Below are 16,837 nucleotides of genomic sequence, written 5' to 3' on the forward strand. Positions count from 1 at the left end.
CTTCTCTGCAGCTGCCACCACAACATCTATTTCTGTGATTTACGTTACATTTCTGCGGTACAGTTGATAACCATTGCCATAAACGCTAAGAAGCCAACCTTACTGAAGCATATATCACTCGTTGGCCTATCCCTCTGTGCTGGCACATTGTCCTGGTCACCTCAGAAAACTTCTCAGAGCGCCAATATTTGGAGAGCATGAGCAGTGGCCACACACAGGACAAAAAACAAACTCAACTCTGTTCTACTGTTCTTGATGATTTTCTTGGCCTTTCTGTGACACTGGGTAATGTAGATGTCCGGGAGGGCAGGCGTTGGGCAGACCCCACCACCCTCTCAAGAGCATTGCGGTTGTGGACGTTGCAATTGCTGTACCAGGTGGTGATACAGCCCGACAGGATGCTCTCAATGGTGCATCTGTAGAAGTTTGTAAGGGTCTTAGGGGCCAAACTTAATTTCTTCAACCTCCTGCCTTGTAGGGTTGTCACGATACCAATATTTGCAATACTACGATAACAGATTTTCCATGGCAAAAAAATATAACACGAATTAGACTAAACTATGGTCCTATAAAAACCTACTTATGTAAAATGTTGGGTGTTATAGCTTCTAAAATAAATAAATGTGACAACATAATGCTTAATGTTTCTCAAGATATTAAATGTTTTGTTTCCTTGCCACGATACTTCCGAGTATTGCGATACTGGTATTGTGGCAAACCCAAAACTTTTTCACCACACCCTCTGTGTGAAGGGACCGTTTCAGGTCGTCAGTGATGTGCACGCCGAGGATCTTGAAACTTTTGACACTCTCCACTACAGGCCCTTCGATGTGGATGGGTGTGTACCAGTGGAGGCTCCTCAGAGGAGGAAAATTGTAAAACATTTAAAAAAGTTATCCCTTTTAGATAAAACTATACTAAATATAATCACGTCACCAAATAACTGAAAACACATTTCGCAATGAAGGTCTACATTAGCGTCACCAGCACTCTGTAGGGTAGCACCATGGTGTTGCCGGAGTACAGCTAGTTTCCGTCCTCCTCTGGGCACATTGACTTCAATACAAAACCTAGGAGGCTCATGGTTCTCACTCCTTCCATAGACATACACGGTAATTATGACAACTTCCGGAGGACGTCCCCCCCGTCTATCAGAGCCCTTGCAGCATGCACTGACATGCTGTCCACCCAATCAAAGGATCAGATAACTAATCTAGTACTGAAAGCATAAGCTACAGCTAGCTAGGACTGCAGTGCATAAAATGTGGTGAGTAGTCGACTCAAAAAAAATAAACCTGAGAGGGTGGTACGGCTTGTGACAATATTCCATGTAACCACTCTGCCGCGTCCACAATGATTTCGATCTTCCTGGACCTTCCCTCCACCTTGGCAGTGCCATTAATCCCCATAGCGATAAAGCCCACAAAGTCCACCTTCTTAACCTTTAAAATGTCAGGATTCTGCTGGTGAAAGGCAACCCCTGCAGCCTGCAGTGAAGGTCTATCCACCGCCATGGACTCTTCAGGTGCACCATTCAAACCCTCAACCCTTTTTAACAGCCGCTGTATATGATGAAATGCTCTGCACAACCCTGACTTTGGCCACCTCATTCTCTTTCACCCTTGTGGGGCATTTGAAAGAAGTGGCTTCATGGTTCCCACCGCAATTGCACATGTCATTATTTTCATCACTTTTATACTTGATATCATTGGCCACTTTAATAAATGGAACACTAGTTACTTTAATAATGACACAATAAGAAGGTTTACATATCTCACATTACTCATCTCATATGTATATACTGTATACTTCACTATCTATTCTTTACTATCTATTGCATCTTAGCCGTTCTGTCACTGCTTATCCATATATTTTATACTTATATATTCTCATCCCAGTCCTTTACTATATTGTGTGTATTAGGTTTTGTTGTGGAATTTGTTAGATATAAGATTTTGTTGTGGAATTGTTAAGTATTACCTGTTAGATACTGCTGCACTGTCAGATCTAGAAGCATAAGCATTTCACTACACTCGCAATAACATCTGCTAACCATGTGTATGTGACCAATAACATTTGATTTGATTTGGATTTTTTTCTACTTCTACGGATCAGAAGAAACGTGTGTTGTGTCTCACACGATTTTATAAGTTTGAAGTGTCGTGTGTGTCTCTTAGGAACATGGCACCCTTCAAGAGGCTTATATCTGGCGTCTTGTGGGAAGTGGATGTTGAAGAGATTTAAAAATATTCCTGGAGTGATTGATGCATGTCAGATGAATCGCGTGGTTAAAGAAGAAAAATTGAAGAGTCTATCTGTTCTTTAGTCAGAGTCAGAGCATGTATCCCAAGACCAATGCAGTGTGATCATTGTAAAGCTTTTGGTCATGTTTCAAGTGTTTGCGGAAGGGAGAAGCCCGAGATGTCCAAGTAGTGGAAAAGATCACATTATATGTTGTCTGTAGGTAGGCAGTCACTTCTCTGTGCTAGTGGTGGGTGTTTAACAATCTGATGGACTTGAGATTGAAAAACAGCTTCTATCTCTCTGTCCCAGCTTTGATGCACCTGTACTGACCTCGCCTTCTCGATAGAAGCAGGGTGAACAGGCAGTGGTTCGGGTGGTTATTGTCCTTGATGATCTTTTATGTCTTCCTGTGACATTGGGTGTTTTATGTGTCCTGGAGGGCATGTAGTTTGCCCCCGGTGATGCGTTGTGCAGACAGCAAAACCCTCTGGAGAGCTCTGCAATTGTGGGCAGTGCACTCAAACCGGCTGCGCGCGTGCGCTATCGTGCATAAATTTATTTCGTCCCCCTTCACCAAACGCGATCACGACACACAGTTTAAAATATCAATACAAACTCTGAACCAATGACATTAATTTGGGGACAGGTCAAAAAGCATTGAACATGTATGGCAATTTAGCTAGTTAGCTTGCAGTTGCTAGCTAATTTGTCCTGGGATATAAACATTGAGTTGTTATTTTACCTGAAATGCACAAGGTCCTCTACTCCACACATAAAACGGTCAACCGAATAATTTCTAGTCATCTCTCCTCCTTCCAGGCGTTTGAACTTATATGGTGATTGGCGTCTACACTTTCATAGTATTACCACGACAACCGGCAAAACAGTTTGTCTTTCAATCACCCACGTGGTTATAACTAATGAGGAGATGGCACAGTGGGTACCTGCTTCTATAAACCAATGAGGAGATGGGAGAGGCAGGACTTGCAGCCGATCTGCGTCAGAAATAGAAAGGAGTTCTATTTTAGCCATTGGCAACTCAGACGCTCTTTGGCGCGCGCAAGCAGTGTGGGTGCAATAATTGAATAACATGGATTTCTAAATGTATTTTGCGATGCACGCGACGCAAGCAGTGTAGTCAGGGTATTACAGGATGCTCTCAATTGTGCACCTGTAAAAGTTAGTGAGGGTTTTCAGTGACAAGCCACATTTTTTCAGCCTCCTGAGGTTGAAGAGGCGCTGTTGCACCTTCTTCACCACACTGTCTGTGTGCATGGACCATTTCAGTTTTGTAGGTGATATGACACCGATGAACTTAAAACATTCCATCTTCTCCACTGTTGTACCATCGAGGTGGATAGTGGGGTGCTCCATTTCCCCGCCTCTCGTGATCCTCACAGCCTTCACTCTACCCAGAACTCTCTCCACCAGTTTGGATATCTCAAATGGATTCCTCAAGATTGGTAATTCGATCAGCTACTTCTCGTTAATAAACTGTACTCCAACAATATACAAAGTGACATTCTCATCAATGTACACTACTTTGGTCCGTTTACCATTCTTTTGGACAATACTTCAATTCTCCTTGATAATACTGCCATTAGATTCAGAATCCACTTCGCCATATTTTTCTCTGGTATAGTATGTACTTTGGTTAGCTATGTGTAGCTAGCTATATCTTCTTCTCAAAAGAACTACCTGGTATTAGGTCGATGTATGGTTATAGGAATGCAACAAACCCTCTTCACAATAAAAGACAGTGAAATTCCCCACAACAATCTTAAACATGTTGTCTGATCTTTCCAATGATGATTATTGGTTAAAAAAAAATGTAGTCCAAGAGGAATACAGACATATTTGTTGTGGTGTTAGTGTGAATACAAACAACAACAACGGCATTTTCACTGAAATGTTGTGTATGCTATTACCATTCGTGTTTGTTCTCAACTCCATCTAGGGCTTGAATGCAAAACAGCTGTGTTCGTCAGAGTGATGATAGAGCATGTGACTGGCCAGTCTGGATGACATAAAAAAAATATTCTGGAGGGAAGAAAAAGGAACTTGGTCGCAATACTATTAGATCCAGTGAGTCGGCTACCGGCAAGGGGGAAAGCGGATTGGATTGGAACTGAAGCACACAAAAAAAGCTCTGAAGTTGGAACAACTGTAAAGAATATAGTTTATTTGAACAGGTAACGTTGATACAATACGTTTTAGTAGTTAGTTTCTTGAATTGTGAACATTGCGTTCGATTTTATTTTTTATCTAAAGGAACCTTTGCCCGATTCTGTATCCGCTGTTGAAACGTGGTAACTTTACGAGCCCGCTAAACATCTCAACTCAAACCGATAACTGAAAAGACATGACTGAAGAAATGGCACACCAGGAGACAGTTGTAGTGATTTGAGTTAATAGCTAACGTTAGCTAGACTGCTTAAATCAGCCGTTTTGTAACGTCGTGATTACTATGGTCTTGCCTTTTAACGCGTTAGTTAACCTTGGCCACGGCGAGCTAGCTAACCTTGGCCACGGCGAGCTAGCTAACCTTGGCCACGGCGAGCTAGCTAACCTTGGCCACGGCGAGCTAGCTAACCTTGGCCACGGCGAGCTAGCTAACCTTGGCCACGGCGAGCTAGCTAACCTTGGCCACGGCGAGCTAGCTAACCTTGGCCACGGCGAGCTAGCTAACCTTGGCCACGGCGAGCTGGCTAACCTTGGCCACGGCGAGCTGGCTAACCTTGGCCACGGCGAGCTGGCTAACCTTGGCCACGGCGAGCTAGCTAACCTTGGCCACGGCGAGCTGGCTAACCTTGGCCACGGCGAGCTGGCTAACCTTGGCCACGGCGAGCTGGCTAACCTTGGCCACGGCGAGCTGGCTAACCTTGGCCACGGCGAGCTAGCTAGCCAACCTTGGCCACGGCGAGCTAGCTAGCCAACCTTGGCCACGGCGAGCTAGCTAGCCAACCTTGGCCACGGCGAGCTAGCTAGCCAACCTTGGCCACGGCGAGCTAGCTAGCCAACCTTGGCCACGGCGAGCTAGCTAGCCAACCTTGGCCACGGCGAGCTAGCTAGCCAACCTTGGCCACGGCGAGCTAGCTAGCCAACCTTGGCCACGGCGAGCTAGCTAGCCAACCTTGGCCACGGCGAGCTAGCTAGCCAACCTTGGCCACGGCGAGCTAGCTAGCCAACCTTGGCCACGGCGAGCTAGCTAGCCAACCTTGGCCACGGCGAGCTAGCTAGCCAACCTTGGCCACGGCGAGCTAGCTAGCCAACCTTGGCCACGGCGAGCTAGCTAGCCAACCTTGGCCACGGCGAGCTAGCTAGCCAACCTTGGCCACGGCGAGCTAGCTAGCTAAAACTGACGCCCTCTTATTTGAAAGAAGTTTTAACAAATCTCTAACGGGCAAATTCTCTAACGGGCAAATTAGGCTAACCAAGGTTAACTTGGTTATCATTCAAATACAGCCTAATTTGCCCGTCGTTTGATGGCTATACTACCCAAGCTTAGTTTTACGTTGCCTACACCCAAAATGCCGGTACGTTCAGTCATTCGACTCTCACTCCTAGCTAACAAGTTATCCTATGTGGAGATTGTCAGCGAAGTTTCATGAGGAATTATGAACCCCAAGGTGACCACAACTTAACACCTGCCTTCCTTCTAGTGATTTTATTTCAGCTACATACTGTACTGGTGTCGCTAGCGACTGCTACTAACTACTGCAGAGATATACTGGCACGATACACTATTGATTCTAAAATCATTTGAGATGGAGAGCTTGTTGGTGGTACTTTGTAACTGCACATGGCCATTTTAATTTTTTTTTTTTTTTAAATCAATTGAAAGTAAAAATGTCCTACACTGAATTGTTCAGAATCTAAATATTAATGATACGTTGCAGGTGGCAACATGGTTAAATAACAGTTCAACCAGTTTTGTAAAGATGATTCTCCATTTGAAAGGGTGAGTTTATTTTAGCGCAACTATAACTTTGGACATTTTAAATGCATTAAGAGATAATAACATCACAATAATGGAAATTGCAAAGCCAACTTTCAATTGCCAAAACATTGAAAATATTCCTGTCAGGTCCACATTGGGTAGACATCAATAGGAAATTACTATGAAATAATACAATATTTCAGGTGTGTATTGATTTTTAATTTTCATTCGTTACATGTTGACCAGACCACCCACATTACGTGTGTGAGCGGCGCAAAAATGAATGTACTTATGCGTGTTCAATCATTTCATCCAAACTTCTTGCATGCGTCTGTGTAGCCAGATGCTAAAAAAATAACTTGGTTCTGTCTTTTAATGTGCTGCAAGTCCCGCCTCTCCCATCTCCTCTGGTTTTAGGAGCATACACCCACTTGGGTGATTTGAAAGATGATCTGAGGTCCAAACTCCAGTCCAGTTGGTGGTGGTAATGCACCTTCAAGTTGGTTGCTGACTGCCATATGAAGTCCACAGAAGAAGAGCTCACTAGAAACTAACTCGTTGATATACACTGCTCCAAAAAATAAATGGAGCACTTAAACAACACAATGTAACTCCAAGTCAATCACACTTCTGTGAAATCAAACTGTCCACTTAGGAAGCAACACTGACAATAAATTTCACATGCTGTTGTGCAAATGGAATAGACAACAGGTGGAAATTATAGGCAATTAGCAAGACACCCCCAATAAAGGAGTGGTTCTGCAGGTGGGGACCACAGACCACTTCTCAGTTCCTATGCTTCCTGGCTGATGTTTTGGTCACTTTTGAATGCTGGCGGTGCTTTCACTCTAGTGGTAGCATGAGACGGAGTCTACAACCCACAGAAGTGGCTCAGGTAGTGCAGCTTATCCAGGATGGGACATCAATGCGAGCTGTGGCAGGAAGGTTTGTTGTGTCTGTCAGCATAGTGTCCAGAGCATGGAGGCGCTACCAGGAGACAGGCCAGTACATCAGAAGACGTGGAGGAGGCTGTAGGAGGGCAACAACCCAGCAGCAGGACCGCTACCTCCATCTTTGTGCAAGGAGGAGCACTGCCAGAGCCCTGCAAAATGACCTCCAGCAGGCCACAAATGTGCATGTGTCTGCTCAAACGGTCAGAAACAGACTCCATGGGGGTGGTATGAGGGCCTGACGTCCACAGGTTGGGGTTGTGCTTACAGCCCAACACCGTGCTGGACGTTTGGCATTTGCCAGAGAACACCAAGATTGGCAAATTCGCCACTGGCGCACTGTGCTCTTCACAGATGAAAGCAGGTTCACACTGAGCACGTGACAGAATCTGGAGACGCCGTGGAGAATGTTCTGCTGCCTGCAGCATCCTCCAGCATGACCAGTTTGGCGGTGGGTCAGTCATGGTGTGGGGTGGCATTTCTTTTGAGGGGCCAGAGGTAGCCTGACTGCCATTAGGTACCGAGATGAGTTCCTCAGACCCCTTGTGAGACCATATGCTGGTGCGGTTGGCCCTGGGTTCCTCCGAATGCAAGACAATGCTAGACTTCTAGTGGCTGGAGTGTCAGCAGTTCCTGCAAGAGGAAGGCATTGATGCTATGGACTGGCCCGCCCATTCCCTAGACCTGAATCCAATTGAGCACATCTGGGACATCATGTCTCGCTCCATCCACCAACGCCACGTTGTACCACAGACTGTCCAGGAGTTTGCGGATGCTTTAGTCCAGGTCTGGGAGGAGATCCCTCAGGAGACCATCATCAGGAGCATGCCCAGGCGTTGTAGGGAGGTCATACAGGCACGTGGAGGCCACACACACTACTGAGCCTCATTTGGACTTGTTTTAAGGACATTACATCAAAGTTGGATCAGCCTGTAGTGTGGTTTTTCCACTTCATTTTGAGTGTGACTAAATCCCTTTTGTACATCAGCTGATATCTCAAAGTGCTGTACAGAAACCCAGCCTAAAACCCCAAACAGCAAGCAATGCAGGTGTAGAAGCATGGTGGCTAGGAAAAACTCCCTCGAAAGGCCAAAACCTAGGAAGAAACCTAGAGAGGAACCAGGTTATGTGGGGTGGCCAGTCCTCTTCTGGCTGTGCCGGGTGGAGATTATAACAGAACATGGCCAAGATGTTCAAATGTTCATAAATGACCAGCATGGTCCAATAATAATAAGGCAGAACAGTTGAAACTGGAGCAGCAGCATGGCCAGGGGGACTGGGGACAGCAAGGAGTCATCATGTCAGGTAGTCCTGAGGCATGGTCCTAGGGCTCAGGTCCTCAGAGAGAGAAAGAGAGAATTAGAGAGGGCGCACTTAAATTCACACAGGACACTGAATAGGACAGGAGAAGTACTCCAGATATAACAAACTGACCCTAGCCCCCCAACACAAACTACTGCAGCATAAATAGTGGAGGCTGAGACAGGAGGGGTCAGGAGACACTGTGGCCCCATCCGAGGACACCACCGGACAGGGCCAAACAGGAAGGATATAACCCCACCCACTTTGCCAAAACACAGCCCTCACACCACTAGAGGGATATCTTCAACCACCAACTTACCATCCTGAGACAAGGCCGAGTGTAGCCCACAAAGATCTCCGCCACGGCACAACCCAGGGGGGGCGCCAACCCAGACAGGAAGATCACATCAGTGACTCAACCCACTCAGGTGACGCACCCCTCCCAGGGACGGTATGAAAGAGCCCCAGTAAGCCAGTGACTCAGCCCATGTAATAGGGTTAGAGGCAGAGAATCCCATTGGAAAGAGGGGAACCGGCCAGGCAGAGACAGCAGGGCGGTTCGTTGCTCCAGAGCCTTTCCGTTCACCTTCCCACTCCTGGGCCAGGCTACACTCAATCATATGACCCACTGAAGAGATGAGTCTTCAGTAAAGACTTAAAGGTTGAGACCGAGTTTGCGTCTCTTACATGGGTAAGAGACCAAACCCCACACTCTGTCACTCAAGTAGCACATTGTTTGTTCCTCTACCACGAGACTATTGGGTTCAGTTTTCATGGTCAATGCAGCACATGGAGACACATGAATTGAACAATCAGAATGGAGAAGGACTCATTGAAATGAGAATTTTGAACATTATTAAGTGTAAAAATACATTAAGATAATTTGGCCATATTGCCCAGCCCTATTTTATTTATTTATATATATATATATATACTTAATTGTTTGAAAGCTGAACATTTTACTACAAATGAGGCATGTCTTACCTTGCTTCAAAGTAGCCTAGCCAAAATCGGATCTGCGAAGGCAATTGTTTTAATCAACTGTCTTTCCTTGTCCATTGGTCAAAGGCACAGTCCTAGTCATATTAACAACTAGATTTGGGTGCTATATCATTTGCCTTTTTAATTATTTTTGTTTCATAGTCCTACTTGTTATGAATTTGTGATTCATTATCCCACAACTGTCCCGGAGTCTGTTTTAGAAAAGAGTAGGTTAACTTTTCTACCATGGTGTTGGCTGAGGAAAAGTTCATGTGGACAGGTATTCTAACATTATATCTGAAGTGCGCATCAGAATTTGGTATGAAGGACTGTATATTGTTGCATCCTTGGCTTGCATGTTCTGTTAATACGAATTACCATAATCTCTAAATGGGATTTCTGTCATTCTGAGCACCATGGGGGGGGGCGCCTTATTCGGTTACACACCCAATGCATATAGGTCCTGTAAATTTCTCAAATGTTACCGGTTTAATGCATCCTGCTCTGTACTCCTGTACTGTTCTGTCTTTTAGTCATGCAATGTTAAGCGAAGCCAGCTGCTGAGATGTCTGACAATGTATTCACTAGTTCTTCTAAGATGAGACATACTGGGCTCACAACCTGAACTAAATGGAATTCCAGTTAATGAACTGTTGTTTATTCGGGGGGTATTAAACAATGCTGGTTAATCGCTCAGCATTACCATTAATGCAGATCTATTAAAAAAAATTATATATATATGTGTGTATATAATATATACGTGTATATGTGTGTGTGTGTATGTATGTATGTATGTATGTATGTGTGTGTGTATATATATATATATATATATATATATATGTATATATATATATATGTGTGTGTGTGTACTGTAGCTGACCTCTTCTGACTTTTATTGTCCAATAGGAAACATGGGTGACATTGAAAAGGGGAAAAAGGCTTTTGTTCAGAAGTGTGCCCAGTGCCATACTGTTGAAAATGGAGGGAAGCACAAGGTCGGGCCAAACCTCTGGGGTCTGTTTGGACGCAAGACCGGACAGGCGGAAGGCTTTTCCTACACGGATGCCAACAAAGCCAAAGGTACTACGTCTGAGATTGTCCACATTCTACAGGAAATAAATGGAGTCTGACAATGTGACACATTTCATTCTCATCCTGACCTGTCCCTTCACATGTGATTTCAGGCATTGTCTGGGATACCGATACCCTCATGACTTACTTGGAGAACCCCAAGAAATACATTCCAGGAACAAAGATGATCTTTGCTGGCATCAAGAAGAAGGGAGAGCGTGCAGATCTCATAGCATATTTGAAGTCTGCAACTTCCTAGACTAATGTCTACATTTTGTTCAATATTAATATTATTATTATTTTTTTGTCTTCGAGAAATATCAACTGTTCAGAGAAGGGGGATCTTTTCAAGAAGCTTAGACTTGTATTCTTAATCAGTTATGTCTGGTGATTGTTGTGGCTTTCAATAGCCTGCATGACATAACTGCTGGGACTCTGAATGGCGTTTGCATGATCAGTTGCCATATTGATCACGGCTGTATCTTTGTCTTTGTTTCTCCATCTTGATGGCGTATATTCTATCCCCTGGTTTAACAGGTGCTAATATACATCAATTATTGAGCCATAGACTAAGGGTTCCAGAATGTATTGAGTCAAAGCTGTGTGACTATATGCTTTGAAAACAACAACAAAAAAATGGTCTAAATTACATTATGGCTACTGGTTTTAATACTTGCATGGCTAATGCAAACGGTCAATCAGATTTGGAAGAGTTTGTACATTTCAACGGGTTACCTTGAAAGTGATCCCTGGCAATATCTTCATGTTGCTACTACTTCATGTATTTTATGTAGGTTTGTTAATTTAATAAATTACATGCTAAACAAGTATCCCAATTGTTTTTGTGGTCAAGGATCAGGAAGGCAACACGACTACTTCTTCTCTAACCAATGTGCAGGAATTGAGCAAAAACCCCGAAGGCTCGTAATATGTCTTGAGTTACTAGATGTATGTTTTATTATGATTAAAGGCAAGAGCTGGCAACCTAAAGCTTTCCTGGTTACCCAAACTCCTTCCTTCGGGCCAAACGCCATGTCCACAGACATTAGTTAGAATAAGTTTGCGTTCTAATCTGATTGGTCCCAGAACACAGGTTGGGTCAGCCAGAACACTGGTTGGGTCAGCCAGAACACAGGTTGGGTCAGCCAGAACACTGGTTGGGTCAGCCAGAACACAGGTTGGGTCAGCCAGAACACGTGGTTAATGCAGAGTTTTGAACATTCGTCATTTGCTTTGATAATCTGGTTAGATATGATCCCATCGCTGATGACTTGACGTCACCACAAAACTACTTCAACGATGGCAGTCTGAGGTACGCAGCGGAATTATTCCGTTTGAATCGTAAGGCCCCTGTGAATGTTTGTTAGTTCATACATCAAAATGGAAGTGTTTCAGAAGGTCACTTGAATGACCTTGTCATGCCATGAGAGTATGTGAGAGAGTAATGCTGCATTCATAACCAATTGGGAAGGTGGAAATTACCAGTTGTGAAATCACATACCTGTTGGATGCATTTACTTGCTTTGAACGTGTTGAGAAACCAGATTGGCTAATGGCCAAGTTCCGTCAACCATAGACTGAAAGTACAGCAATCATGCTTCAAAAACGATATAGATTGCGTTTTGTTGTATTTAACTGCCAAAAATGCTCTTATCAAGGTCATTTATTTAGGTGACGTCAGCATGTGGGAGTTGGTGCTCAGGGATGGTATGCTGCATTCATGTACTAGTTGGAACTAGGGAACTCTGAAATGTTTAACTTGCTAACTGATTGAATGGCATATTGTGTGACACGTGTAAAACTACAACCCATTAGGAAGTCTGAAATTTCAGTTTCCTAGTTCCAACTAGACCAGTTCCCAACTAGTAATTAATTACCAGTTGAAGGGATGTTCAAGTAAATTCCACCTTTACCATGTGTTCATAACCAAATGGGAAGTGGCCAACAGAGTTTCTCAATCCATGGGTTGTTACATGGGAGAAAGTCAAACAAACTTGAATGGAATGGCCAAACGATAGAGCTAGATAAAGGACACTAGTGTCCGAAAGCCCGTTCTAGCATGGGTAGTGCCATTGAGGACTTTCACCAGTTTTGAAGTAGTCTACTGGGTGGGACATCCTGTGGGTTAAGGACGGATCACATAATTCCATCCGGGTCATCAGGAGCGATCTGCCAAGGAATAGCCTCTACCAGGATTTCACCTTTATGTCAGAAAGAGGCTAAAAGAGTTGGAATAGGAACGGTCAGAGGCGGAAACCGAAAGCCAACCATTTTCACTGGTGCCCACGCGGGGTAATGTCATTTCAACCAAATTATGTGTAAAATAAAAACAATCAAAATGTAAAATATAGTATGCTAGTCCTGTAAATCAGCTTTCGATAATTTGTGCTTCTGAGAAGGGATGTTTTTTATTTAATTTAAATCTACTCACAATCAGCCAGCAGCAGCTGCTGGCAATCAGCATTCATACCTACTTTTCATTTTCAGTGGCGTTTTTAGCAATTAAATCTTGGTGGGGTAAACAAAACAACGCATTGTGGGATGCATGTGAGCAAAGCCACTACACAATACTAAACAACACATTAATTACACTGTAACGGTGACAAATGGTGCCCACAAACTGTTAGGGCCTACATAAAGCTGTCCCAACACCTTACCACTGCTACACCTGGCTATCAGCGGAGCCTTGTCTGGCAGCGAAACAGTTAATTCAGCCTCATTTACTGCCTTTAGAAAAACAGCTGACTTGCTTAAACAAATGTGGTTTCTACTGACAATTGAGATGTACAAACTATGGCATAAGGGGACGACAAGCAGCTAAGAGGCAATCCGTAATTTAGATTAAGACATTAATGAGCGAGCTAGGACAGACATAGTCAGTAAAACTATTTGTTCAGCACTTTTGAAATGTACAGTGACATAATTCAGAACATGGGCCATTCAGACACCAAGTCAGAACTGTAGGAAAAATAAAGGGGGCATATAAGCAGACAATGTAAGCTCTTACAATATTCAATGTTTACATTTCTCAAAAACAGGTTATAGGCTACCACCAAGTCAGAAGAGTTGGCAAAATGATTAGGGTGAGGTATTTGGGCTACTAACAGCTTACTACACAACATAACCTTAGTATTACTTTGTTAGCTACAGTATATATATCTCCCTGGCATATTACATCATTTATGCAGCAGCATACAATACATTTTTGGACTCACTTGTTGTGCTCACTTGAACAGGAAGGTGGCGCGGTGGTCCTTCGTGGGCAAATTTTGTCATCAAAGTCTGCCATTCTCTGGATTTATGGTGTTTTCAAGACAACTGGGAACTCAAGAGAGAGAGAAAAAAAAGGTAGAATTATAATGACGTCAGTGATCTTCAGGTCGTAGTTCTAGAAAGAGGCCCGAGTTCCGGAATGAAAATTAAAAACGTATTCTCCCAGTCGTAGCTCGTTTGCCCAAGTTCTCAGTTGTTTCGAACTCACTAAAATCAGATTTTGCAGTTCCGAGTTAACAGTTGTTTTAAGCGCGGCATGCAGGTATCACAGTTTTACCCTCCATGAGTAACTCGGATGAAGTTCAAGTTCCTTGGGGAAAGGGAATCATTGGATATGTTGCTGAGCATTGAGAGAAAGTCAATATCCCAGATGCCTATCAGAGAGAGAGGGAGGGGTGGGGGGGAGTGAGAGCGAGAGAGCAAGAGCACGCCCACCTTTGAGTGTGTTTGTCTATGTGCTACAGAGGAGATCATAGGACACATCAACACATCACACAGGGATGATGACAAGGTAAATGTAATTTGACTGTTTGACAGGTAACTTTTATACCTGTTATATATCTGCAGTAACACTTATTACACTAGTAACAACACTCAACTATGAAATGACCATCAAACAACTCAAAATGTTCTGTTTTGAACAGGGTTGCTGGAGAATGACAATTGCTTGTGCTGAATGTTTCACTGTGCGTCTGTCTGTCTCTCCCCTATCTTCTGTCACACATTCTAGCTTTCAATTGTCCGCTGATTCTGAGAGTCCACACGTATAATCGTTCGGACAGATATAGACTTCTGTTCTGTTTCCATGTGTAAACAGGCATGCCTCCATCTCCCCTGGATCATCTTTACATCCCTTTTTACATGACCCCAGAAACAACGAAGCCACTGAGGCAGAAAACAAAGGGATATGTGGACGGTGTTATTAAGACCTCTTATAGAGATGGTTTCTCATCTGCGAATCACTTGAAATGAATAGAAGTAAATACATTAAAAGCCATCTAGGCTATTGTTAACAAGGATACTTTCATTCCATTGGTAAAGGCTAAATAACAGGTGAGGCCAATATAGACCTTTTATGATGTTTTAACAAAATACTGAACTGTCTATTTCAAGCGGAGAGAAGAGTGTTGTAGTTCACGCCGATGTTCACATTATTTAGGTAGCGTTATCATTTTCCCGCATTAAAGCAGAAGTGGGACATTTTTTCAGTGATGCGGTCGACAGCTGGGGTGTTTGCAAGGCTTGCAGAGGTGCCTGGGGGGAGCAGTGGTAACTTCCTTACGGCTGTCTGTCAAGGTTGTTTAGAAGTGGAGACAGATTTTGTTGTGTATTTTATAATTACCTGAGCATTAATGTCTCTGAGCAAAAATACTAGTTATTTTTGACCATAATTGATCTTTCTAACTGGGACTTGACCTGTCATGTTTTTATTAAAATGTAGAAAAAACAGGCTTTCATTATCTCGGACCATAAGACAAATAGATGGATGTTGTTTATGAACAGAAGGCTCCCAGTTTGCATTATTTAGTGACTGTCACGCTGCAGTAATCCCAAATACCAATAACAGATGGCAACTTTTGCTCATTCAGTGTAGAATTTCCATCCACAGAGGCGCTTCCAACCACACTGTCTTCTAGTAATAGATTACATTTAAAAACATTTTCACTACTTACCACCTCATTAATAGCTACTTATTAGCCAAAGTGAATTATCACTGGGTTGTACTGTAGTTAGCTGTTTGTGGATACACACAAGGGTTAGAGAGTATTGCTGGTGTGTCTTCATATACTGAATTGGCTCAAACTGTAAGCAGATGATCTGAGTTGGCATTTGCACCCAAGACAAAAACGATTCTAATGAGGCATACTCTTCTGGTAGGCGAGGGCTGGCGCCTCTCATTGATCTTCCGGATGGGACATGCTGGTTCCTAATGAGCAGTTATTTGGCACGGTTAATCATTTAGCTCACTAGCCAGTCTCAGATAGAGACCTGCACTTGCGCTCTGTACTTACCCACTTCAAACCTTTCCATGGCCAGGCAGAGGCAGGCAGCCCTATCCCTTCCATGGCCAGGCAGAGGCAGGCAGCCCTATCCCTTCCATGGCCAGGCAGAGGCAGGCAGCCCTATCCCTTCCATGGCCAGGCAGAGGCAGGCAGCCCTAACCCTTCCATGGCCAGGCAGAGACAGGCAGAGGCAGCCCTAACCCTTCCATGGTCAGGCAGAGGCAGCCCTAACCCTTCCATGGCCAGGCAGAGACAGGCAGCCCTAACCCTTCCATGGCCAGGCAGAGGCAGGCAGCCCTATCCCTTCCATGGCCAGGCAGAGGCAGGCAGCCTTAACCCTTCCATGGCCAGGCAGAGGCAGGCAGCCTTAACCCTTCCATGGCCAGGCAGAGGCAGGCAGCCTTAACCCTTCCATGGCCAGGCAGAGGCAGGCAGCCTTAACCCTTCCATGGCCAGGCAGAGGCAGGCAGTCAGCCTTATCCCTTCCATGGCCAGGCAGAGGCAGGCAGCCCTATCCTTTCTATGGCCAGGCAGAGGCAGGCAGCCTTAACCCTTCCATGGCCAGGCAGAGGCAGGCAGCCTTAACCCATCCATGGCCAGGCAGAGGCAGGCAGCCAGCCCTATCCCTTCCATGGCCAGGCAGAGGCAGCCAGCCCTATCCTTTCCATGGCCAGGCAGAGGCAGGCAGCCTTAACCCTTCCATGGCCAGGCAGAGGCAGCCAGCCCTATCCTTTCCATGGCCAGGCAGAGGCAGGCAGCCTTAACCCTTCCATGGCCAGGGAGAGGCAGCCAGCCCTATCCTTCCATGGCCAGGCAGAGGCAGGCAGCCAGCCCTATCCCTTCCATGGCCAGGCAGAGGCAGCCAGCCCTATCCTTTCCATAGGCAGGCAGGCAGCCTTAACCCTTCCATGGCCAGGCAGAGGCAGCCAGCCCTATCCTTTCCATGGCCAGGCAGAGGCAGGCAGCCTTAACCCTTCCATGGCCAGGGAGAGGCAGCCAGCCCTATCCTTTCCATGGCCAGGTAGAGGCAGCCAGCCCTAACCCTTCCATGGCCAGGCAGAGGCAGGCAGCCC

General features: G+C 44.8%; 1 protein-coding gene across 1 annotated transcript; it reads left to right on the forward strand.

Annotated features, from left to right (window-relative positions):
- The first annotated feature begins 4,262 nt into the window (after window positions 1-4,262).
- LOC110501918 (cytochrome c) lies at window positions 4,263-11,318 on the forward strand. The gene is made up of 3 exons (XM_021579792.2): window positions 4,263-4,436; window positions 10,324-10,497; window positions 10,602-11,318. The coding sequence occupies exons 2-3, from the start codon at window positions 10,329-10,331 to the stop codon at window positions 10,745-10,747; spliced, it is 315 nt and encodes a 104-aa protein (XP_021435467.1). The 5' UTR covers window positions 4,263-4,436; window positions 10,324-10,328; the 3' UTR covers window positions 10,748-11,318.
- Window positions 11,319-16,837: the final 5,519 nt, after the last annotated feature.

Source organism: Oncorhynchus mykiss, chromosome 22 (assembly GCF_013265735.2).
Source record: "Oncorhynchus mykiss isolate Arlee chromosome 22, USDA_OmykA_1.1, whole genome shotgun sequence".
NCBI classification, from domain to species: Eukaryota; Metazoa; Chordata; class Actinopteri; order Salmoniformes; family Salmonidae; genus Oncorhynchus; species Oncorhynchus mykiss.